Source organism: Amborella trichopoda, chromosome 9 (genome assembly GCF_054954075.1).
Source record: "Amborella trichopoda isolate Santa Cruz 75 chromosome 9, AtrichopodaSantaCruz75HAP2 v2.0, whole genome shotgun sequence".
NCBI classification, from domain to species: Eukaryota; Viridiplantae; Streptophyta; class Magnoliopsida; order Amborellales; family Amborellaceae; genus Amborella; species Amborella trichopoda.
In genome coordinates this window covers 42,652,172-42,679,392 of record NC_142344.1, presented here as the reverse complement: position 1 = coordinate 42,679,392, position 27,221 = coordinate 42,652,172, and the positions used below count along the sequence as shown (strand labels likewise).

Genomic DNA, 27,221 nt, shown 5'->3' with positions numbered 1-27,221 from the left:
AAAAAATGCTTTGCAATGTGCTTTTTTGAGGATTTTTTTTTTGCACCATTAATTTATTATTTGATCCGATGCGCTTTATGGAAATTTTTTTTTGCACCGTTTATGTATTATTTAATCCGACGCTTTTACACAATATTTATCTTTAAGACGGACTTCCAAGGGCATTGGGCTCTTGCACCCACTTAATTATAGAAAACTTTTCCTTTAAGAAATATTAATTGTTTATATTCTAATAATTTTCCTGAATAATTAAATTTTGTTCCCATTTTCGACAGTAGTTTAACTTGACAAAATTATACATGAATCTGAAGTCCAAAAATGGCCTCACAAATCTGAAGTCAGATCTGCTCCAGAAAGCCGTTTTTGGATCGGGAAAGGGCTAAGAAGGCTTGTTTTAAAGCAAAAATCTAGAGCAATGCTGGCAAATAAGAAAATAAAAATATTCTCAGAGACGAGGAGAGCCCCTTCATAGGCAAGTGACCATAATTTCTCACCGTCAAAATTGGGGGGAAGTCCTGCTTCTAGTCCAGCCAAACCTGCAATTTCCGGCAACAAATTTAAGTTCGGACTAGCCCATGTCTCGAATATTCTTTTGCTTCATATTCATAACTTTGAATGCCACAATTCAAATGAAGGCTTGAGAATCAATTTTCTACGAATCATAATCTCATACTTATTCCTTGAGATTTAAAGCCTTCTATTGAAATATGGATCCGTATAGAAGCACGCACTCAGTACTTGAACATCACCCCAACCATTCCATGGCAAAAGGGAATTTTCTGGGGTGTGTCATTCCTCAACTCAAAAGACTGTCAAGAAAAGAAGTCGAAACAAGTGGACGTATGACGATGGCTGGTGTGAAGTTAAAGCACTGTATGGAAACCCTGCGTGTACCCCTGAATATTTTCCCAAACTAACAAACAGAAAGTGAATATTCATACCTTTTATCAAACCAAAAGCAGTCACTGTTCCTGTTTTCAGTTGAATGTTATCTAAGTCCCTCCTCACAGCATAGCGGAAGGTCACACCAAACAAAGCACAACCCACAAAAGCAAATGCCAAATGTAGTGAAAGCTGCAGACCACTGACCGGCCGAGAAAAGGAAACAGGGAGGGAGGCGATCAAACCCACAAAGGATGACACTAACGATGCTTTTACTGACTCCAACCTCTCTCTTTCTCTATCCATCTCATCTATTTCACCCTCTAAAAGCTCATTGCCTGAGTTCAGTCCATCTATGCTCTGTGATAACGAACGTTCAGCTTCCTCCACCATGACTTTTGCTGCTAACAAGTCCCTCTGACACTCTGCAATCTTTCAAAGAAGGAAAGACAGAAGTAAGAATAGATTGATCAAAAGATAGTGGGGTTTTAAATCAAGTCAAGAAGTCAAGCTGGGAATTGAGACTCTTGGAACAATGGAATCCCATTTGGCACCCAAAATTGAGCCTGTCAGGGAAATTATAATTATCTCTTTTTTTCCAATGATGTTCCCTTTCATTCACCAGGCACTTGGGTTCCCAAATCTTAGGAAAACTAGAATTTGACTGAAGTAGGAGTATGGAATTATAACGTCATAAACATATGGATATGAGTATAAATCTTCCATCAACTTCCTGATACACTATTTTATTAAGGTTACAATTTTCATCAGGCTGTGGCATTATGATATTTGGTAAAGCCATGCCTCAAAAGCGCATTGGGCCATTTAGTTTTGGTATAGGAAATCTTGTGATGGCCTGAAAATCTGTCTCCACCCCTGACTATGAAATTTGAAGCTCGGATTTGGCGGATCAGTGAACAGTTGAAATGGATGGATAAAACAATATGTTACAAGATAAATCATGTAGGGTTTGAAATCCTTTTTGCTTCAAATCCATGATTGTATAAGTCGTGATTATCAATTTGCAGGTTTTCCAGTGTTGGAAATGCATATTCTTGAGAGATTTGAGGTGGGCTTTATAAAACCACAACCCCATAGAGTACTTGCCTTTTCATAAAATAGCATCAAAACAACTTAAATTTATCCTCAAAATACGATAAAACTTAATAATCTACAATTTAATGCCAAAAACTAATAGAAATCATTAATCACATAATTAGCAAATTAAACAATTTTAAAAAACCAACAAATGCAAATAATATAAGATAATCTTTCTTGATATGCATTTCCCATAGTCTCATTACCTGCGTAATTACATATATTAAGCAAAATATATGAAAAATGTAGAAAAGACCATATTTCTGTTCCTGCAAGCACAAATCCACTTAATCTTCTTTCGAACTTTTATAATGGCCCTGAGAAATAATCCATAATGGTGCCACACATCCATCATCATGACTTGGATTCACTACCACGTAGGCTGCTAATCAACAATGCATAACCTTGACTCCATATATGTTGCCAAAGCCGCAAGGCGATGATCAGCTATATTCATAACTGGATCCAGGTACCACTAGGGTTACCATAAATGACATGATATCTAAGCTTGTTTTTAGCATATCTCATTGCCAGTAACACCGACTAAGAATTATTATCAGCGAACATAAAAGAATTGGGATTGAGTATACTAGTTAAACACCCTACCATCAGTCCTGGTGCTATACTGAAAATAACCCTACTCTGATAATTTTGAATAAAATACGTGGAGAAACCAAAGAGAAAAGAAAATTTCATCCATCAAAAGCCAACTGCACAAGACATCCTTAAAATTCAACAAGCAAATGCAAAAATACGAATCAAGAATACTCCCCTATATTTCCAAGCATACCAACAAATGCACAAACTCTAACACAACCACCAAAGATTCTTTACGCAATCTCATGCCTTCTAGTATTTTGATACCATATTTTTGGTTTTTCAACCCATATATCATACAAAACTTGTCATAAATTCCAAACCCAATTAGAACTCCTCCAAACTCACTTACACAATCAGAATCCAGGAGTCCTGTACAGTTAGCTGAAACGAACCCAAATAGGACATTTCCACCCCTCCTCTTCCTGGTTAAACTTGAACCTCACCAAGCATTAGTCTTCACCGAAAAACTTACATAGGTAAGCTGCCTTCCACATGGGAACTAGTAAACTACTTGAATGGCATCATCTCACACAGTAACAGGGATCCTATATGACCATCCCCTTACACCCCTACTCTCTTATTATTTCATGCCCCCAAGATAAAAAAGATAAAACTACTATTGATTAGAAAGTTAACGAGATAGCCCCAAGATAACAAATCAATACAATAGTCCCAAATTGTTAAATTTTCTCGACTCATTATGTCATCTTCTCTCAAACGGTACTTCAACTTCACCATGGAATATAAGGTTGTCAACATGGGCAAGGCTCCTAAAATATAAAAGCTTGTTAAAAAACCCAGCAGAAGTCATGGATACTCTAATGATAAACTACAGCTGCCAGAAAGTGATAACAAAAAAGTATTCATCAATTTTTCTCAGAGGGATTAAAACAGAGAGAAAAGGGATGTATTACGTCAATGCATGCTGGTGCACAGATCAAGAAGCAAATGCAATAAGGCAAAGAAAGTTTCTAACTTATTATTAGTTTTTTAATAGACTTTCCATTTTCAGCCAAAACTCAGCTTGAATTCTTTAAGCACAAGGGCTTTTAGTTTCTACTATATTGCGAAGATAAACTCCTATATATTTACAAACAAGATATTCTGAAATCAGGCGCAATTCAAGAAAAATTTGTAAAGCCAAGTTTTTGTAGTATATTTGGATGGAAATTCTACAAATTCATCACAACAACAGATTTTTCTCCCCAAAATTACCTGACGAAAAAATTCGCCTATTTGTTTTTAAATTTGGTCAATTGAGACATTAAAAAATAGTGATTTATTTCGCTTGAATTCAGTCTGTATCACGCAAAATTCCTGAATTTTAAGCCCTCGTTCTCAAAATATTCCAAAATTTCAATTCCAAAATAGCAGTTTCATAACCAAACCAGAAAAAAAAGAAAACCTAACCCTAATTCCAAACCTCGCACCAAAACCATGAAATTAACAAAAAAAAAAAGAAAAAGGCATTGCCACTAACCTCTAAGGATCTCTCCTCCATCTTTCGTATGTAGGCCTTCATTTCCTGAGTCTCCCTTTGCTGTTTTTCTATGATTTTAAGCTCCATTTTCGCATCATCCACTCTCCTAATCGCCTCTTCCAAGTCTCCAAGAATCTCCTTGTTCTCTTCCTTGTTCAGAAGCTCTTCAACCCTCTTATCCACCATTCCAGATAAAAGCTCCTTAATTCCTGGTTCACCGATGGCTTCCCTCTCTTCAGATCTGCATCTCACTAGAAATAAGCCCGCCATTGAAGAAACTCCAAAGGTGGTTTTCTCCATTAACCATCCTGAGCTCAAAGAAACACCAATTCGTGGTTTGGAAAGGGAAGTAAGGGTTATTTTTAGGGAAGAAAAAGGGGGAATTTGGAGGAATTGCAAGGAGAGCACAGCCATAGATGGAAGGTTGAAACTCGAGACTAACCACTGAAACCGTTACCGTTACAATATAAAAACTAGAGCAGGTTCGGACCAGCTGTCGACTAAGTGATTTATCTCAGCCTCGGGATTTTATTTGGATGCCAAAATAAATAGTATATGGTAGGGTCGGATTTTATTTGGATGCCAAAATAAAGAGTATAGGGTAGGTTCGGATGGACCACAAAAGAGAAAACTGTCGATTCTCTCCTCCCCCTTTTCTATAAATTCAAGTGTGTATTGTGTTGGAGGAATCAATATGGTCCAGCATCAAATATTCGAACTCTTATAAAAAACTATGATATTGGAATGTGTTTTTTTTAGAAACAAAAATGTAAGTTTCACTAGCAGGAAGATGGTCTAAGAGGCTTGGTTTTTATAATTCCTTTGTGATCAATGAGATAAATGGAAAGTCACAAATAATGCTTTTATGGAAACCGAATATTTATACTGTTAATGATCCATGACCAAGCTATTACTGCGGATGTGTCTTGACCCAGCACTGGACTGTCATTCATCATTACAGGTGTGTATGGTAGAAATTCAACGGGAGAGAGAGAGGTTTTGTGGGACTACCTACAGAACATCAAGCTCAATATCGTTAAGTTATGGCTCATGCATGGGGATTTCAATTCTATTTTGAACCGGTCAGAGAAGCTTGGTGGTCGAAATGAGAGTTTTGCAAAAATGTTAGTGGACTGTGCCCTTGTTGACTTGGGTTCCTGGAGAGGATGGTTCTCATGGTCGAATAGCAGTTCAGGGTCTAGGTGCATTCGAGAGCGACTTGATAGAGCTCTGGCTAATACATAATGGATGTTGGTAATGCCAAAGGTCAAGGTTGAACTCTTACCAAAAGGCACCTCAGACCACTCCCCATTACTTGTCTCCCCTGTCCCCACACCATCACCTGGCCCTAAACCTTTCCGCTACTTCACCATGTGGCAAGATGCCCCGGATTTTATGGACCAAATTAAACAATCTTGGCGAGTGAAGCTTGGGGGCACCCCTACGTATAAATTTGCAGCCAAACTCAAAAGATTGCATGGAGATATAAGTAGATGGAACAAAATGACATTTGGACTAATTGACACCAAGATAAGAGAGACCAGAGATAGGCTCTCGACCCTACATAATATGTTAAGTGAACATCCTAACGACATTTCCCTTACCACATAATAAGCTTAGCTTACATCCCAATTGCCACAATATCTAGCCCATGAGGAGAGTGTGTGGAGACAGAAATCAAGGGAAAATTGGCTTAAAGAGGGGGATTCTAATACCAAATTTTTTCATGTCCACCATAGTTAGAAGGTAGCATGATAAAATCCTCTTCCTCAAAGACTCCACCGGCAACCAAATTTTAGACCCTAAGCCATTGAAAGCCACATCATTGTATATTTTGAGGAGCTTTTAGTAATTGAGACATAAGAAGACACCCTAATGGGTCCCACGATTGCATATTTCCTTTCAGACAGGTGCTTTACAAAAGAAGATTGTGAGGCATTAACAAATGAAATCTCCTTGGAGGAAATTCGAAAGTGCGTATGGGATATGAAATCAGAAAGTGCACCGGGACCAGATGGCTTCGGGGTTGAGTTTTATAAGGTCAGCTGGGATGTTATCAAGAGTGATCTCTTAAGTGCTGTTAAAGACTTCTTTGGTAATGGAAAGTTTCTCAAGGCCGTTAATTCTACCTTCATATGCTTGATTCCAAAAGTCTCATGCCCCACTACTATAAGGGATTTTGGATCAATTGGCCTTTGTAATGTCTTGTACAAAATCATTAGTAAGATAGTGGCAAACAGACTGAGGAGGGTACTTGATGGACTAATCCATTCTTGCCAAGCTGCATTTCTCAAAGAAAGACTAATCACTGATAATGTCCTCATGGCCAATGAACTGATCTCCTTGTGCCACAAGAATTCAACCAGACCGAATATGTGTCTTCAGTTGGACTTTAGTAGTGCCTATGACAGAGTCTCATGGGGATTCATATCCAACAGATTACATGCGATGGGGTTTCCAGACATTTTTATAACCTGGGTTCAGCATTGCATCACCTCCCCATCTTTCTCTATCTTGCATAATGGATCCCCTGCGGGCTATTTCAAGAGTGAGAGAGGCCTTAGGCAAGGTGACCCTCTATCCCCATACCTCTTCCTCCTTGTCATGGACTATCTCAGTAGAATGATCGATGCCACTACTGCCGCCAAATTACTCCCTCCTCATTTCCCATCCGGGTGCAACTATGGGGTCACTCACCTCCTTTATGCAGATGACACACTCATCTTCAACGAAGCTTCGACATCAGTGGCAAGGACCATTAGGCACATCATTGATATTTTTTGTAGGGTGACAAGTCAAAAACTCAATCATCACAAGAGCAAAGTCATGTTCTTTGGGGTTAGTAGCAGTTTGAGAACGCAAGTGCTTCAAAAACTTTAGTTTGGTTTGGGGGACCTTCTGGCTAGATACTTAGGACTTCCCCTCTTTCATGGCCCCTTGAAGCATCCACACTGTCATAATCTTATTAGGAAGGCCATTGCTCGGATTGGCTCTTGGCAAGCATTATCTTTGTCATTTGCAGGACGATTACAACTATTAAGATCAGTTCTCAATGCTTCTTCTATTTACTGGTTGCTCTCCTTTTGTTTCCCCAGCCGTACTTGCACTATGATTGAAAGAATTCAACGCAACTTTTGTGGGCAGGGATTTCAGAGAATAAGGGTTTGCATTTGGTGAACTGAGATACTATATGTCAGAAAACAGATGAAGGGGGCCTTGGGATTCGTAGACTTCATGACTTTAATATGGCAGGCACGATGAAGGTAGCATGAAGAATCATCTCCAATCCCTCCTCTCTCATCTCCCAGTTATTCAAACACAAGTACTTTCGCCACTCGTCGGTCTGGAATACCCTGCTCACATGCTTGGAGGGGTATACTTAAGGGCTTCAGTAGATTGCAAGGCAATGTAAGATGGAAACTTGGTGATGGTAAGCTTGTGGATTTTTTATCCATGGCTTTCAGAGTCCTCCTTATGGGAGTTATATGGTGCCGATGCTCACGAGGCCTTTGGGAACTTGGCAAAATCCAAGGCCTCAGATTATATTGAGGGTACACGACAAAAATGGACTCTTCTGATACTTACCTCTACTCCATTCATCTGTGCATGGGAGGAGATTCATTCATATATGCTCCCTATCTACCCCTTTCCGAATCAACTAGTTTGGATTTACTCAACCGATGGCAAATTCTCTGTCAGGGACGCTTGGGACCACATCAGACAAAATGCGCCCATATAACCAGCTTTCAAGGCTCTCTGGAAAACCCCATCCCATGCTAGAGCAAAGTGGTTTACTTGGCTTGCCCTGCACTCCCGATTGCCCACCACGAGTCTCCTCTAGTCTAGGGGCCTCCCTTTGGTCTCTGGATGCCCCTTCTGCCTATAAGACAAAAAATCATCTGACTATATCATTATGCAATGTGGGTTTTCGAAGACTCTTTGGAGATCCATACTTTAGAAATTTGGCAAGCATATACCACTTGAGCAATATATAATCATTTGTTGGCGAAGTGGCTAAAGTTCCAGTTCAAATCCAATGGTATGAAAAACATTTTGATTTCCACCTTCTCCACCACTGTTTGGCATTTGTGGGTCGAGCGTAATGCACGTATTCATGAGGGGAGAAGGACCTCCAGGGAGCACCTCCTGGTTCGCATCATTCACTTTGTGAGCAAATTAGCATAAGGAAGGGTTTAGACTTTTCACCCCTCTGAGATTCATATTTCCATAAACCTCATGCTTAAGTGGCACATCGCTACCCCCTCCATCCCAATCCTAATTGCATGGTTTATCCCACCCATAGGGTATTTTAAACTCAATATCGATGGCTCGTCCTTTCACAACGCATGCACCGTAGGATGTGGGGGGATCATTAGGGATGACACAGGTAGCTTCGTAGTGGCCTTTGCTATCCCTCTTGGAATCAGCTCCAATAATGCTACTGAGTTCCATGCCTGGGATCGAGGTACCTCCTTGGCGCATTAGATGGATTGTCGCCCTTTTATCATTGAGAGTGACTCCAAGTTGCCAGCTGCCTCCCCCTAACCTACCACAACTCTCCCCCATGGAGGCTTTGCATCCTCTTGTCCAACTGTAGGGCTAAGCTCTACTTCTTTGCAGATCACCAATGGCAGGTATTGCATATATTTCGGGAGGCAAATCTAGCTGCTGATAGCCTTGCTAAGCAGGCGACATCCATGGTGCAAGCCACAGTTTGGTGGGCCCATCCCCCTGATTTTGTCTCTCCCTTCATTTCGCGGGATAATGCCCATGTCCCTCTTGAAAGGCATGGTTAATTTCTTGCATTTGTTTTCTTTCGTGATGTAACATTTTTCTTCTGTTCTTTAATAAAAAAAAATGGGTAGGGGTTCATTATCCCTACTGATTTACCAAAAAAAAAAAAGAGTGTGTATTGTCTGCATATCCGGCAGGTTAATCACAAAGGAAGCATATATTCTCAGGTATGTTGCTCATCATCTTTTACCATTGTTGCGAAGTAGTAGAGATATATTTCTACATAAATTGAAAATTTCTTTCAAATTTGAAGTTTAATGCAAACTTATCTTTTACAAAATCAGGGTTTAGAAAAAAATTTGTTCTTTCCCTAAGCTAGGGTTTCACTTTGAATCAGAATTACGAATTTTTATGAGTTCCTTCCTTTGAAATTTATGGTTTGAAATTAGGTTTTTAAATAGCTAGAAATTAGGAGTTTACTGAAGGAAACATTATGGACTGCAGTCTATATATACACATTTTTTTTAGGGTTTTATCTCTTTAAAACTATTTAATTTTATCAGATAATGCCATACATTTGAAAATAATAAAATCATGGGTCAATACTAGCATCTCGGACAATCAGAATTGCGGAAAGTTGCTTTGTTTATCTTCTCTATTTTCCCTCTCAACATCATTTTTTTTAAATTTGAGTTTTGCTTTTCAACCTTTCTATTAGGTATTATAGAGATCAAATTATTTTTAGTGCTCTTATTCAACTTTCTTATGCTGAATAAATGGCTTTCTCAAGTAAAATCTATAATCTTTTTCACTTTAGTTGTAACTTTGACATCCAAGAATGGTTCTTCCCTCTTTCAAGTTTTTCATTTGAAGGAGAGAAAAAGACTGATTATGTTTTAGAATTTAAATCATAACAAACTTAATAAGAACCAAAGAAGTCATTTCTATAACTATAAAACATGTAATTGAGTTTTATGTCGTTTTTAATATTATAAGATGCCTTTCAAAACAATTTTTGTTACATCCTATTGCACATGTTGCAGATTTGCCCAAAAAGTGATTTATATAATGCGTCAAGGAAAAATCTTCCTTGGAATATCATGATCTATGGTTATCATCAAATTAAGTATTTCTGTTAGGACTATGGTAGAGTATTCTAGATTTCTCTCTGAATTTACTTTGTTATCAACTAAAATTTACTATTTTCCTCAAAAACTTATAATATTTTTAATGTAATTTAGAAGGTCTAAAGTTTCCTTTTGAGGTTAGTCATTGTTATTCATTCTACTGTAAAATCATATTGTTTTGAATCTTAAAATTAGATATGAAAATTGGATAAATCCTATTTTCTAAAGATGTCACCAACCTAAGACCATATATGAAATCATAGTGGTCGAAAGACGTTAATAGGATGTCTAGATAATGACAAATAAAGATCTTAGGATTTTCCATATATATTTTTGTTGAGCTACTACTTGAAAGGAGGAGAAAGATACAAATACCGAGAAGACGGTGACCAACTTTAGGGTTCAAAAGATTAGGTGGGTAATGAAATTTCATTGCGACATCTCTTTAAAATTACATTTGACTAGAAAAGTGGATCCATATTTATCGATGTGAATGGAAAATAGTTGCAATAGAATAAACAAGCAACTCAAGATACGAACGTTGTAGAAGATGTTCATGCTCTCACAACAATAGGATTTCAATGTTCTTCATGCAAACTCTTAAAAGAAAGCCCAAGCAAAAGCTAAATATGAAAATCAGATTGTAAACACACACACACACATACACAAAAAAAAATGAAGGAAAATTCTGATCACCATTGCACATTACATATACTACATTTATAGTTAGGTATATTGCATAACTCACCATTCAAGACCAACAAAATTCATTTATAAGAGTAATAATGTTCAATAGACATGTAGACCAATTGACATGAGTTTTTGTTGATGAAATATGCAACATTGAAATGAAGGTACATCCATTATTCTACTTCAACTCTATTATTTGCTCATATTTGTTTGACCACATTATTTTCCATTAATAGGAAAAAGAGAAAAAATGGTACTTCAACCCTCTAACAACATTTAAATGCCAAAACATACATTGCATCATCAAACTCTCTACCCCCAACAGCCTAAGAAGATTTGAACCTAATAGATTGGCTTTCTGAACATAATGTACTCCTAGAAGAGAATTCCAAATCAAGGAAGTACAAGTTGCCCATAAAATACAAATATCCCCATTAATTTATGTATGCATATGTTACATTTTGGATAGGCATCAACGAAGAGATTTTAGGCATCTATGTATATACTTTTTGGAGGTGATTACATGTATAACAATGTACTTAATAAGCTCACGTTCACCATAGTCTTCTCTTTGCATACAGGTTGAATAAGAAGCATAATCAAAACAATCAAGTAAACCAATAACCTAGTGTTTGTTTTCTTTCATTAGTACTTTTATTTGATGAATCTTACAATATTGTAGACAATATGCACTCATCTTTTAAAGATTGGAGATGGAAGAAAAAAGAAATCTGAAGAAAAGATGAGTAGTACTTAATTGTCACATAACTGTTAATGAGTAGAATATGATGTACACCTTTTATCTTGCAAACTAATTTGAATGTTGATGTTTTGATGACTATTTTGCAGCTACTGAATGGTGGAATGAGAAGTCAATGGATGAAGTATTACCAATTAAGAATACGTGAGTTCACAAATCTATGTGTGTGCGCGTCTGTATTTGTGTGTGCATGTGCGCACATCGGTGTGCATTGCGCACACATCACATGTGTATGAAATCCACTTTCTCATTGTTACGTAAGTTTCATGACATTGCTTTTTTGTGACATCTATCCTTAAGTATTTTATTATTTGCACATATAGATTTATCTATGGAATTTTGATAATGTATCAACTTCCTACTTCTGTGTCTTACTTCTGATTTTAAGTTTTATAAAGAAACTGTAGCGCTAACTTTCTCTCCCCCCCTCCCCTCCCCTCCTCTCTCTCTCTCTCTCTCTCTCTCTCTCTCTCATCTTTATAAAAATTTTAAAGGCCTGTAAAATATGGAAAATCTATTAAAAGTTGTTTACCCAACATACTCAAAGTACACTATAACTTATGTTTTCACTTGAGATTTTGCTAAATTATGGTATATGGATGCTTTAAACCCTATTTGTTCTACATTTCCTGAATTTCAATTAGCAAAATGAAATTCAATATGCTTTGCTAATTGTAGCTATTTCATTTCGGTGTTCCTAAATATATGATGTGAAGTAATACTTTCATTTGGAGGCACAAGTGTGTAGATATATGATCTGAAGTGTTATTTTAAGTATGGCATAATATGCACTAATAATATGCACGTGCGTTGCAGGTGATATTTAATGTTAATGACTGAAATATATTTATCATTGAAAAATTTCAATAAAAAATGGTATTAGGGAGAGAATTTAATGCATTTATCTTCACAATTGATTCATTAATCAATGATAAATGTGATAGTAAATATTACTTAATATAGTATTAACTAACACATTTTCATTTGACATACAATTAAAATAATGAAGATGACTTAAATAAATAATTTAAATTATATAAATAAAATTAATGAGTAAATTTATGCAAGGTCTTACTAATGTTAATATCTAATATATTACTTTAAGATATTAAATCCTATTAATATCTATATCTAATATATTAGCCCCTTAAGGCATAATCAAGAACCATCAACCTTATTATAAACAAAAGAGTGAAAATAATTTATATATATTGATCTAGAATAAGAGAGGGGAGAGAGATTTAAGGTAAAAGAGACCCTGAGAGATAAAGGAAGAGAGAGTTAAAGAGAGATTTAGGAGTGAAAGGTGAGATTAACCCATATTTCTTTCTTTAACCCACATGTTTTCCATTAAAAATAGACATAGGAAATAGTAAGTTGAGTGAGAGAGATAAATTATTATAAATAAAAATATGTACGTTTTTTATTGGGTTTGGGGTTTTTTGTTGCGCATGAGAAATAATGACTTGAATGTGCAAGAGATAAATTATGCATAATAAAAAAATGCATGCTTATTAATGAGGATGGCCATTTTCAATAAGTCGTGTTTTTTCTATTGCATTAACTTAAGAAGCATAAATTTATTTAAAAAACATGAACGGGTGAAATAATTTAGATATACTTGCGACCAAAAGATTTTCAATATTATTTTAAATAGAAGAATCAAGAGGGACATAATGTTATAAAAAATAGTAAGAAAAAGGTGGAGGAGACATGTTCACAATATATCAGTTTTGAATAATTTTTAATAATTCAAAATTTATAATTAAAAAATAAAAGATATTCAAGTATATCAAAAAATAAAGACTCAAATTTTATATATGCTGAATCACATTAAAAATATATAGCATTGTCATTAAAAAATAATGTATTGTTAAAATAATAAAAAAAACTTTTAAAATATAAAAATCATAGTTAAAATACGCAAAGGCCAAAATTGATATAGAAACTTTTATATATGCTAAATCACATTAATAAAATATAGTATTGTCATTAAAAACAAATGTAATGTTAAAATAGTCATAAAAAGTATTAAAATATAAAAATTATAGTTAAAATATGTAAAGGCCAAAATTGAGATAGAAACCTATTTATTATTTTATTTTGTTTCTATTATTAATATTAATATTAATAGTTTATTTTTAAAATAAAATAATAATAATAATAATAATAACAATAAGATTAATAATAATAATAATAATAATAATAATAATAATAATAATATTATTATTATTATTATTATTATTATTATTATTATTATTGTTGTTGTTATTATTATTATTATTATTATTAATCTTATTGTTGTTGTTGTTATTATTATTATTATTATTATTATTATTATTATCATTATTATTATTATTATTATTATTATTATTATTATTATTATTATTATTATTATTATTAATAATAATAATAATAATAATAATAATAATATCTTATAAGGTAGGGCCCATTAATATTGAATACTAAAGGAAAATGATTATTTTTCGTTTTTATTTGTATGTTAAATGATAAATCAACTTTTTTTCTATCTCAATTTTCCCTTTATTTCATAACAAAGAGTTTAAAAGAGGCAATATTACACCTAGAAAATGGCAAGAGAATGCTATTACGGTCACCACAAAACTATTGTAATGTTAAAATATTCATAAAGAAACTAAAATATAACAAAATGTATAATCTAACATAAGAATCAAGAAATATATTTTTTTTTCCTCCTTTAGCATTTAGGATCCATAGGCTTTACCTTATATGATAAAAATAACTCATAAAATAAAACTTAAAATATTATGTCATAACAGAGGCATGACACAACTGGAAAACAGAAAGAGAAAGCTAGAAGATAATATAACATAAATAAATAACTTATTGGCAATTAAAAAAAAAAATATTAATAATAAGTTATTTTATTACTATATTCAAATTTATAATAAAAAATAAGAACTATTCAAGAATCTATATCCTTAGTTTTTTTCAATCTAATTGAGCTTCACGCTTTGTGACAGAGAAATCAAACCACTTATTTTATAGATGTAAAATAAATAAATTACAATTTGAAAAATATTCTACTATTTGATTTCTTTGTTCACATTTATAATAAAAAATAAAACTATTTTAGAATTTAAATCCTTTGTTTTTTCAATCTAATTGAGTTTCACGTTATGGGAGAGAGAGAACAAACCACTTCTTTTCTTTATGTACAAAAATCATATTATAATTTGAAAAATATACTGCATAGAGACAGAGATAGACATTGTACCTTCTACTTTTCTATTAGAAAAATATTTCTGAGCTAAAAATTCCATGTAAGAGATTATTAATAAAGAAATGAACTTGAGAGAGAAATATATAAATATATTATTTTCTCATAGGATAAAGTAGACATGATAGGCTATTGGGTTCGGGCTGAGGGTTTATGGTGAGAGAGGATAGAAGAGGTTTCTCCTAAAAAGATATTTTGAAAAGGAGAGATGAGAGAGAGGGATTTAAAGGAGAAAGAGATGAGTGAAATATGAGAAATACTATAGGAGGCATTAATTGCAATTAATGGCAAGTAGTGCAAGTAAAAAATGAGTTAACGTGGTAGGAAGAGAGAAATAATGGTTTATTTATTATATGTTATTTGAAGTTACTGTAAGATAGAAAATGGTAATAGGGTGAGAGAGAAGAGAGAAACTGGTGTGGGGCCAAGGAGGGGAGGGGAGGGGGGGGGGGGGGGGGGGGGGGTGAGATTTATTAAGGAAATGAAAAAATGAGACACATGGCACAAAAAAAAAGGGAAGAGAAAGATGAAATCTTGTAGGTAAAGTGAGCGATTTAATAAGGAAGAGAAAAAATGGGACATGTGGCACAAAAAATAAAGGATGTATTCTTCTCGCTTAATATATAATAGATAGATATAAAGAAATGGATTTTGTTTTGTTATTGGTTTGCACTTTAGAGTTTTTCAATTATGGTGAATGCCTAAGACCATCAAATGTGACAATTGAGGCGGTTTTTGGGCTGCTTGCTTTTAAGTTTTCAGGTTCAATTCAGAACGAGGCAAAGTTTAACTCAAACCTGTGGATTTGGTTCAACTCACAAAGAGAATCTTTATTCAATGGCTCTTTTTTTTGGACAAAAGAAGAATATACAATCAAGCTATAGTTATGGTTTAGGTTAGTGGAAATCAATTCTATGATTAACATGTGCTTTGTCAGATATGTAACAGTGTTAGGACATCATGCACACATCGCATATGTGCATGACATCCATTGTCGCATAAGTTTCATGACATTGCTTTTTTTTGTGATATCCGTCTTTAAGTATTGTATTATTTGCATATACAAATGTCTATAGAATTTGATCATGTATCAACTTCCTATTTTTGTGTCTTATTATTCATTTTAAGTTTTATAAGGAAATTGTAGCGCTAACTTTCCTCTCTCTCTCTCTCTCTCTCTTTCTCTCTCTCTCATCTTTACAAGATTTTTAAAGGCCCGTGAAATATGAAAAATCCATTAAAATTTACCCAACATATGCAGGGTATACTATAACTTATGTTTTTCACTTGAGATTTTGCTAAATTATGGTACATGGATGCTTTAAACCCTATTTGTTATACATTTTCAGAATTTCCATTAGCAAAATAAAATTTGTTATGCTTTGCTAATTGTGTAGTTATTTCACTTTGGTGTTTCCAAAATATATGATATAAAATATTACTTTCATTTTGAGACACAAGTGTGTAGATATATGATCTGAAGTGTTATTTTCAGCATGGCAGAATATGCTTGTAAACAAATGGAGTTTGTTTTCTTATTGATTTGTGCTTTAGAGTCTTTCAATTACGGTGAATAGCTAAGATCACACCATATGTGACAATTGAGGCAGTTTTTGGGCTGCTTGCTTTTAAGTTTTCAGGTTCGCATCAGAACAAGGCACACTTTAGCTCAAACCCATAGATTTGGTTCAACTCTCAAACATAATGCTTATTCAATGACTCTTTTTGTTGGACAAAGAAGAACACACAATCAAGCTATAGTTATAGTTTAAGTTAGTGGAGATCAATTCTATGGTGAACATGAGCTTTGTTGGTTATTTAACAATGTTAGGACTGTGATGTCAGGCTATCACCATACTGAAGATCACTAAGTGAGACCTATCTTTGGATCTGTGGTTACTTTTTTATGCCAAAGATGCCATAAGCTAAGAAACCAGAAAACCCAACTCAAAAATTGGTTTTAGCACCCACAAATTGGGCTTGCAAGAACAAAAGTTGGAGAACTAATATTCGACAAGGCTTATATACTTGTGTTTTAACATTTGTTGAGACTAAACTGAATAACAGATTGAAATTAATTATCCTTGGCCTCCACTAATCAGCTAGAAACCCACACAACCATTTGATTCAATGGACAACAAGGTATCAATATAAAGGAACATCTTAAGTTTTAGGCCCATGTTGCTCCCTCTAAATGAGATAATACGAGAGAAATAAATTTTTATAACCATTTCCTTAACCAAGAATATTGGTGTTGGTTGTACTATCCCTATTTCCCTACAATGTGGGAAGTGGATTTATTGTGATGCCTCTCATTTTAAACTCTTTAGCAAGAACAAAAAGAGATTGTATACTTTGTATTTTGGGGGAATAAATGTACAATTACGTGATGAGTATCTACCTGATTAAAGTCTCATAAAGGAATGTGTATGCTTGATATAACATTATAGAGAGAGAGAGAAAGAGGGAAGAGAAGTTTTTTCATAATTTCCATGAACTGTCCAATGACTCTCTCTCTCTCCCCAGTTATACTATATATGATTCTCCCTCAGTACTATGTTTTTATGTTTCCATAACTCAAGATTTTGTGATTGAGTTTTATCTTGCATGAAGCTTTGTTAAATTATTAACTGGTTCAATTGATAGCTTATAGTGATTTGATTATGGAAAATATATATGGTGATTTTTGTTGGGATTATGATTATAATAAGATGTATACAATGTTGTGTTATGGTTAGTGTTCGCTTGTTGCCACCATCATGTTCAATTCTTCTCAAGTCTACCTCAATGTTTATGATCCATGCTTCTCTCATCTTTTGGGTATGGTTAAACTTCCTACTTTTTCCCATATAGTTTTGTATTTTATTTTATTATACTTACATAGAAATCGAACATTTCATTTGAATAGTTATTTTTGCCTTCTATTTGTTAATCATTCTTCAATTTATAATCTTACAACTGATCAATATTATTACCTTATTCGTTTCCTTTCATCAATGCTTCCTCATTAGTAATATCATTTTTATTTTTCTATTTATAGAATATTGCTTAGCATAGATAAAGGCATCACTGAAACAAGATCCCTCACTGGCATATCAACGTCATTCACCTTTTCTAGCTCATCCATTTACCTATGTGTACTGCTATTCGTATCCACCTCTCTCTCTTTCTCTCTCTCTTATATATCTCCCTCTCTTTATACTAAACGCTTCACTAATGCCCCGTAACATATTCACTTCCTCTTATTATTTTATATTACACAACTTCCATAATAAAATATCTTCCTATCAAATTGTAGGTACTTCATTCATAACACGTTTGCAAACCACGTGCGGAGCACGTGCAATTGCCTAGTAGACTATAAAGTTGCACTAATTAGTTAAGAATGTGCCGAGCTGGGCTAGCCTAGCCCCTATCCGGTCCTAAACCCATGAGGCATGTCCTAACTGGGCCAAAGAGGTTCTGTCCCAAGCCCCGCCAAGCCCTATAGGGCTGGCTGGGCTTGGGGTCGGCAGGGCCAAATAAAATAAAAGAAAAAAAAAGCAAAGAAAGAGAAGGCTGGGCAGCACCACCATACCCATTGCCACCCCTATCCCAATACTTAATAAAAGACTAAAATGCCCCTATAATAGCGAAAGGCCTTGACCAAACTTGAGGCTCATAGATCCTTTGAACCCCTCGAAAAAAATTGTCCCTATGCAAACAAACCCCCTGGATCCCTTTGAGTATGAATTTTTTACGCAAACAAAAACTAAAATAACACCCTCAACACAGGTGTTTTCTTTTCACGTTTTTCTCAAAGCACCTCTCTCTCTCTCTCTCTCAAAATTCCATTTCTCTCTCTCTCTCTCTGTAATACCCAAAGCTGCAGAAGTTCCTCTCTCTATATCGTCTCTCTCTGCTCTCTCTCTCTCTAAAAAACCAACAATCAGATCTGAAGCCTTATTTCCCTATTCAGCCCCATCCCACCGATCTAAAAAACCCACAGATCTCTATATCTCTCTCTACCTCGTCTCTCTCTTTTCCCTCTTCCTTCCTGCGCGACCTTCCTCTCTCTTCTTCTCTCATTCATCTTCTTCCTCATTGCTCTCAAAATCAAAGGTATCTTCCTCATTGCTCCCAAAATAAAAAACAACGGCAGAGGATCTAAGGTCAAAAGCGGCTCAAAAACCCCAAATCAGGAGGAATCTCTAAAACCCAATATTTCCATCAAGAATCTGTTCAAAAACCCCAAATCAAGTATGCAATTTACGTTTATTTTTTTTTACTTTATTTTTTTATGTTTTTTTTTCCAGCATCCTTGTATGTGTTGATTAATAGTAATTTTTGTTTTGGTGTTGGTTTGCTTTTTCTTACAGTGCCAAGATTTGCGCATGAGGTAAGATTTACACTTGAATGTTTTTAAATCAAGTTCTGAGTTCTCAACTAGTTTTCACGGTTACCATTATTGATCATAAATTTGAATTTTTATGGCTGATTACTTGCTCGACTAGAAGATTGAGCATCATTCTGCTATTTCAATTGCTATCAAAGACACTAGTATTACAACTCATGAAGAAATGGAGAATATGGATATCTTTCATGTGGACCCCTGCTAAAAAAAGTGTGAGGATCATCTGTTTTATCGATGGAGGAGATATACAAAGCATTAAATCCCACTTAAAGTATTTATTGGTTTTTTAATCTTTATTTTTTTAGAGACAAATTCGACAAATTTTTCTGTTAATAAGTCTAGTTCCATTGAAATTTTTAGAGTTTTTTTTTTTTTCTGTAATTTAACTGTTTTGGGAATAGGGGGTATCGTAATGGCTAGTTTGTTATTTATTTTGCTTCAATAATTCATTTACTTCATAGTGCTTCTGTTTAACTTCACATCTTGATTGGTTCAGGTTTCAATTTCTTTTTTATTGCATACAATCCTTTATGATTTGCCTCATATAGTGCCTGTGATATATGTTGTGTTTAACTATGAATAGCTGTATAACACCACCAATGCTTAAATTAGAGTATTATTCTGTAGATTGATGTAATAGTGTTGAACCTCATCATCTTTTATGCAGTAGTGAACATGGATGAAAAAATGTTATTGTGTATATATGGAGGTGAACTTTGCAATAACTTTGATGTTATTATGGAGCATGTTGGGGGCGATTCATGCACTTTTTCAGTTCATCGACAAACGAAATTGAATGAAGTAAAGGAAGATGTAGCAAATCAATTCTCCATAGAGTCATCTAGAGTGTCACTTAAGTACATCTTCCCGAGTAACAAGAGACACCTCGTTACCTTATTTAATGATCGTGATATCGAAAGGATGTTATTTGCACGTGATGGTTGCAATGAGTTAGAAATCTGTCTTCGATGGATGTGAACGCAGGAGTGGTGTTTCTCTGGTCAATGGTAACACAAGGTATGCTGACCTATAAATTTGATCTAATCAACCTTTGTTTTATATAGAAGATATGGATAACATATGAATTTGGAAATCTATAGATGTTGTCTAATCACCCTATTGTTCATTCCGATGTGTTAGGGACGATGATTTTGTTGGGTCCTGCCCTTTTCTTCAAATGTTGAGGAAGGTAACAATGAACATAATAATATGCCTCTTTTGCTCTACACATGGGAGAATTTATTAACTGATATTGGTCAAGAATTCCCCAATATATCTGAATTTCATGATGTTTGTAAGTATGCAATGGAGCATCACTTTGAGTATGTTTTCATAAAAAATGAGAACTACCAGGTGAGGGCAAAATGTAAGAATGATAATTGCAATTGGGAGTTTTATGCTAGTAAAGTTGGGCATTTGATGATGTTCAAAATTAGGACATGAAGGAGATAACATTCATTTGTGGGGCTAACATCAATGTCCATAAGAGAGCCTCAAAACAACTTATTGCTAACCTTGTGAAAAGCAAGTTGGATGACACCCCACGGTACAAGCCCAGAGAGATGATAAAGGACATAGCTCGAGATTATGGGATAGAGCGTCCATATCTTAAGGCATGGCGGGGGAAAGAGATAGCAATAACAGAGTTTCGTGGTACTGAAGAAGATGCTTATAATCGGCTCCCAGCATACCTCAATCACCTATTAAAGACAAATCCAGGAAGTCATGTGGCAATGCAAAAAAGGTCAGACAATAAATTTCGTCGAGTTTTCATATCACTTATTGCTTCAACGTATGGCTTTAAAAATGGGAACCGTCCAATTATCTTCCTTGATGGAACACATTTGAAAGCTCGATGTCATGGTACGTTGCTTGCCGCTATATCTATAGACTCCGAGGATCAGATGTTTCCACTTGCATATTCTATCGTTGATGCAAAGGATTATGACAATTTGTTTTGGTTTCTAGAAAACTTGAATAGTGGTATTGGGATGGATCGACCAATCATATTTATTTCCGATAGACAGATTGGGTTAGGCGACAATGGATCAAATATGTTTTGAAATTCCCATCATGCTTTTTGTGAGTGCCACATGACAGAAAATCTTAGGAAGAACATGAAACATATTCGCAATGATGTTAAAAAGGCCATTATATCTGCTTTCCAAGGTGCCACACGTTCATTTCGATGAGAGGAGTTCAACCTAAGGATAGTAGAAATTCAAAACTATTCTCAAGAAGCTTTTACGTGAGTAGCTATATCAACTCCAGAGCGCTGAGCAACTTTAATATTCAGGGGAAAGTGGTATGGACAAGTTACAACCAATGTCGCAGAATGTAAGGACTGAGATTTTTCTGGCTTGAGGAGGTGCACGACAGTAAGAGGAGTGCACATGCAGCAGCAAGAAGAGAATGCTGTCGTGCGCAACAGGGAGTTCAAGCTGCCGTGCGTGAAAGGGAAGCCACCGTGCATGCAAGGGATGCCGCCATGCGTGACAGGGAGTTCACACCGCCTTGCATGACTTGGACAGGGAGGAAGCAGCCATGCGTGTAAGGGAGCAAGCCGCCATGCGTGCAAGGCGAGAGGCTGCCATGCGTGCAAGGCGAGAGGCCACCATGTGTGCGAGGAGAGAAGAGATAACGTGCGTGGCAGGGAGAAGAAGAGGGAACACGCGTGGCAGTAAGAAGAACGCCGCTGTGCGTGATGGTCTCAGCCGCAGTGCGCAACACTGTCGAGCCCATGCATGCCCCTTGGATGCCATTTGTCTATTGCATGTTGCATTGCATGGCATTTGTCGTTCTGCGTGATAGTGTGAGTGTCACTAGGCAAATTTGTGCTGCCACTTCGCCCTCTGGGTGTACTTAAACGCCTTCTCTCCTCTCCCAAGCCTTGGTTCTTCCTCTCACTCTTGAGAACCCCTTTCTCAACACTTGGAGTTGCCACCCCTTAGAGCTAATGTTGAAGAGCTTGGGACTCGACTGTGTAGGGTATTTTGGGACATATTTGAGCACGAGTAAGTGGATTTAACACTCATATTTCCATAGCTTTGATTAAAGAAAGAAAATTAAGCAAAGTATAAGTGTGATTTTGATAGGAATATGGCTGCATGCTAGTGAAATTGTGTTGTTTGTGCACTGTTATTACAGAATTGTGGTCCTCCTTAGCATGATGAATTTAGTACTGAAAATCATTCAGTTGGTCATGAAATTATGTGGAGGAGTACCCCTGTATGTCTAAATTAAGATGAAAAAGGTTTTGTGTTAGTATCCATTTTAGTTTGGAAGTTATTGATTATTCTATATGGTGTGCCAACTCTTTGCTGTGAATTTCCAGGGACCCTGCATGCTTTTGTAATAAACTTTTGACTGACCAAATAATGTCCAAATTACTTCAAACCACTTTTAAGTGAAATATGGATGTGTCTACTTCAAATTTAGTTCAAAACTATGTCAAAATTTCTCAAAATTTGGAAGTTATAGCAGTTTCCAAGACTGATACTTATTTTGTACTGAACTTTTGACTGATCAAATGGTGTCGAAATGACTTAAAATGACTTTTAAATGAAAAATGGATTTTCTACTTCAAATTTGGTTTTGAAATCATGTCGAAATTCCTCATAATTTGGAAGTTATGCCTCTGTTTGTATAGATATATCACTGTTATCAGTTGTGGCAGTTTCCAGGATTGTTGCTCATATTGTATTGAACCTTTGACTGACAAAATTATGTCCAAATGAATTAAAAATATTTTTAAATGAAATATGGATGTCTACTTAAAATTTGGTTTTGAAATCATGTCGAAATTCCTCATAATTTGGAAGTTATGCTTCTGTTCATATGGACATGTCATTGTTATCAGTTGTAGCAGTTTCCATGATTGTTGCTCATATTTTACTGAACGTTTAGCTATACAAATTGTGTTTAAATGACTTAAAATCACTTTTAAATGAAATATTATGTGTCTACTTTAAATTTGGTTTTGAAACCATGTCGAAATTTTTCATAATTTGGAAGTTGTGCCTCTGTTTCTATAGACATGTCATTGTTATCAGTTGTAGCAGTTTCCAGGACAGTAGCTCATATTGTACTGAACGTTTGACTCAAAAAATGGTGTCCAAATGACTTCAAACCACTTTTAAAAGAAATATAGGTATGTCTATTTCAAGTTTAGTTTTGGATCCATGTTGAAATTCTTGATAATGTGAGAATTATGCCCCTATTTGCAGGCATATGTCACTGTTGTGAGTTGCAGTGGAATTTTCAGAATTTTATATATTTTATGAAAGACTGTTCACTAACCAATATGTATCTGATCAAGGTTAAAGCACTTCTAAATGAAAAGTAGATGAGTTATTTTCAAATTGGGTTTTGACACCATGACTAAAATCCCCATGAAATGGAAGTTAGGCCTAATTTTCTGAGGCCTTCATATTGAAAATCTTGTTATGTTATGAATTATTGGATGTGCATGCTTATAATATAGTGAATGCTCATGAACTCTTGAAAAATTATAATGATATATGCTTGGGTATGAGTGAGTGCTTATGAGTATGCACGTGCATAGTTGTGATATGATAGGATAAGACTATGATGTGAATCACTATGCAATGGGACATCCATTAGTAGTGGGGATTGGATATGATAAGATAGAGATATGAAACACTACGCAATGGGACATCCATTTGTAGTATGACATGAGATTTTGAAATTACTGAATAAGACACTATGCAACTACGTAACGGGTTATCTGTTGGTAGTGTAATATGTTCTGATATAATAAGAAAGTTATGCCGGCAGTTAGGATCTTCCCCTGAATTCCAATGATAGGACGGGAGTTAGGATGTGAAGTCGAATGATTGGGAGGGTCGTGCCCCCCAAATCTTTATGGGCACTATGCATTGGGTCACCCATTTGTAGTGTAACGCTCTCTTGCCGGAAAGGCATGAGGAGAAGGTCGTGTCTTGCAAGGCCATAGGCTATCAAAAGGCCCAAAGCGTGTTGGGGATTGTGTGCATGAAGACATTACAAAATGGGTCATCCATTTGTCATTGTCTTCCCTCTTGAGTCTGGGTAGAAGTCCTAAGTAATAGGATTGACTTAACTTCTAATTTGGGAGTAGGTGCATAGGACTGAATGTATGCACTATGTGTCTGCCTGTATGCGCTGTGTGTCTGTTTGTATGCACTACATGTCTGCCTGTATGCTCTATGTGTTTCGCCTAAATTTCTAATATGTTGTTTTGATGAAAAGATGGGGTAAATGTTAGTTCATGTGATGTGTGATTTCCTGATATCTACTTTACACTTCTTCCACCACTACGACAGAATTGTGATACATGACTCCATGCTGTGACACCTGCTTGAATTTTGGACAATGTTTATAAATGTCATTGTTGACGTCAGAATACATGGTGTTGATCTGCTTACCGGGCTTTATAGCTCACCCCTTTGATTTTCTCGATGTAGAGCGATAACCTACAATTTTTTAGAGCAAATGGCTGGGCACTCGGGACTGGCAGTTAAAGTTCTGAGCTTGGAAAGAAAAGCTTTATCTTGACTGTCAGTGGCTATTGGTGGCGGTCATATGTAGGAAAGATACGTGTTTTCAAATGGAGTCCAAATGTTTTCAAACTGCATTTGTAGGAAAGATACGTGTTTTCATTCGAACTTTGGTTTTGAAACCATCTTAAATTGCTTGATGGATTGAAAGTTATAATTCTGCTAAGTGAGACATTCACTGTCACAAATGTGCAGCAGATTTCAGATAATATACTTCCATTGTACAAAGCTTTTGATTAGTGAAACAGGGTCCAAACGCTTTCAAATCACCCCCATTTGAAAGATATACGTGTCTATTACAATTTTGGTTTTGGAACCATCCCCAAATTTTTGAATAGAACAAAAGTTATGTCCCTTCCTATGACAGTATGAAACTGTGGGGAATTGCAGAAAATTTAGAACTGTAGTCCTTTTCACACTACACTTTTGATTGATCAAATAATGATTGAATAGATGCAAATCGCTATCAATTAATTGATATAAAGGTCTATTTCAAGTTAATATTGAGATTTAATTGGGATCTCTTGTGAGTCGGATATCATGCCTCTGTTAGTATATGTACACCCCTGATGAAATGAATAGTATATCCCCAAATTATGCATGAATTATACAAGTGGTATAATGAATAATCAGAACATGGGAAATGAAATCAACTGTCTTGAAATACTATATATGCATGCCCATGATATTGTGATTAATTTTGAACAGCCTACACAGGAACATTAATATATATGTGAAATTATTGTTTGATTTTGCATATACACTGTGATATTGATACCGCAATGGGATACCCATTGGTAGTGGTTACTGTTATACTGTTTGATACTGATACTGTGAGCCACTATGATATTGACCACTATGTATTGAGACACCCATTAGTAGTGGGTGTTGTTATCCTGTTTGATATTATGATACTGACCGCTACGCAATGGGACACCCATTGGTAGTGGGTATTGTTATACTATTTGATACTGTGATACTGATACTGTGAGCCACTATGATATTGACCACTACGCAATGGGACACCCATTGGTAGTGGATACTGTTATACTATTTGATAATGTGATACTGATACTGTGAGCCACTGTGATATTGATCACTACGCAATGGGACACCCATTGGTAGTGGGTACTGTTGTACTGTTTGATACTGTGATACTGATACTGTCATCTACTAAGATACTGACCACTATGCAATGGGACACCCATTGGTAGTGGGTAATGTTATACTATTTTAACACTGTGATACTGCTATACTGTGATATATTGTGACACTAACCACTATGCAATAGGATACCCATTGATAGTTGGATATTGTTATGTCGGCAATCACTAATTGTACCTTGACCCCAATGATAGGACTGGGGGGTTAGGCAGTGAAACTGAATAACAGGGTGCGTCGTGCCCGCTTGGATCTTTATGGGAACTATGCATTGGGTCACCCAATGGTAGTGTAACGCTCTTTCGCCGGAAGGGCTAATGAGAGGGCCATGACTCGTAAGGCCATTGCTTATCAAATACCCCAAAGCGCGCTGGGGATGGGTGTGTGTGTGAGGACAGTATGAAGTGGGTCACCCACTTGTCATTGTCCTCCCTCCTTAACGAGGGTAGAGGTTCTAAGCTATAGGATTAGCTTGGCCTGATCAATAGAACTTCAATTTCAAGAGCAGGCTTCTCTAGCTTCTATTGTGTACTGTGTGAAGTTTTGATCCATCGGCATTATTGTTCAGCTACAGAGTAAATGATTGATGGCTTATACACTGCATGTTCTTCTATAATTGAACTGTATATACTCTTACACTGTTAAAGTATTGAAGGGCATGAATAGAGAAAATTTTCTCGATATCTGTGTAAATTAGTGAACACTGTTATTTGCTATTATCATTTATAGGTCAGAATGCAATGGTGTAGATCTAGTTACTGAGCTATTAGCTCATTCCCTTCTTTTTCATCCTTGTAAAGTGATAGTTCCTAGCCCTAGTGAGAGGGCAACTGTTCAGGCGTTGGGGCGCTCAAAGCTTAGGGCTTGGTGAAGGGTTTCTGAGAAGCTTTCTATAGTAGGTGTTTGGTGGCAGCACCACTGAGATGTTGTCTTATGTTTACCTTGTATGTTGTAGGCCATTAATGCCTTAAACTGATTGTAAAGAACTTTTGGAGAATGATTGTAAATGGATATGACTTTGTTTTTTGGTTAAGATATATGTCTTGATGAATGGATTTTATTTTTATTTCGTGGTTTGCTCTTGATTCTGCTTGTTATATGTGTTGTGCCACTCCCACCTAAGTGGCATTCGCCACCTCATGTCGGGGTCCCGCACTCAATCGGCCTTTGGTATGTACGGTATGGGGTCGGGGGCGGGGGCGGGGTCGTGACTGATTATGGTATCAGAGCATCCAGGATAGGATTATTGGCCTAGGAGTTTTAGAAGTGTCCTTAGAGTAGTTTTTGGATAGATTAGTAGCTGGGTGCTTGTGTTTTAGGTCTAGATGACGAGGACTCGTGCCAACAATGCGAGTTCCAGCAACGAGAATACCGAGGCTTTCAATGAATTCTTCAGGACTCTAGGGGCCATGACCCGGATGATGAGAGAATCGATGCCGACCCCGTCTACCCCTGCCCAGATCAAAGTGATAGTGG

At 35.8% G+C, this 27,221-nt stretch overlaps 1 protein-coding gene and 1 long non-coding RNA gene across 7 annotated transcripts in view; one reads left to right on the top strand and one right to left on the bottom strand.

The window, feature by feature from the left end:
- Positions 1–203: 203 nt before the first annotated feature.
- On the bottom strand, positions 204–4,693 carry LOC18438957 (homer protein). The gene is made up of 3 exons (XM_006849131.4): positions 4,061–4,693; positions 942–1,314; positions 204–536 (listed from the first exon to the last, which is right to left on the bottom strand). Exons 1-3 carry the CDS (start codon positions 4,472–4,474, stop codon positions 325–327), a joined length of 999 nt encoding a protein of 332 aa, XP_006849194.1. The 5' UTR covers positions 4,475–4,693; the 3' UTR covers positions 204–324.
- A 14,097-nt stretch (positions 4,694–18,790) lies between these two features.
- LOC110007685 (uncharacterized) overlaps positions 18,791–27,221 on the top strand; it is a 41,235-nt gene continuing 32,804 nt past the window's right edge. For 2 of the 6 annotated variants that reach the window (XR_016040566.1, XR_016040565.1), the window contains exons 1-3: positions 18,791–18,872; positions 18,992–19,011; positions 19,127–19,238. This is a non-coding gene — a long non-coding RNA (uncharacterized LOC110007685). Of the gene's footprint in view, positions 18,873–18,991; positions 19,012–19,126; positions 19,239–23,087; positions 23,177–27,221 lie in introns of all 6 variants that reach the window. The other 4 variants (XR_016040568.1, XR_016040567.1, XR_016040569.1 and 1 more) reach the window with 3 other exon arrangements.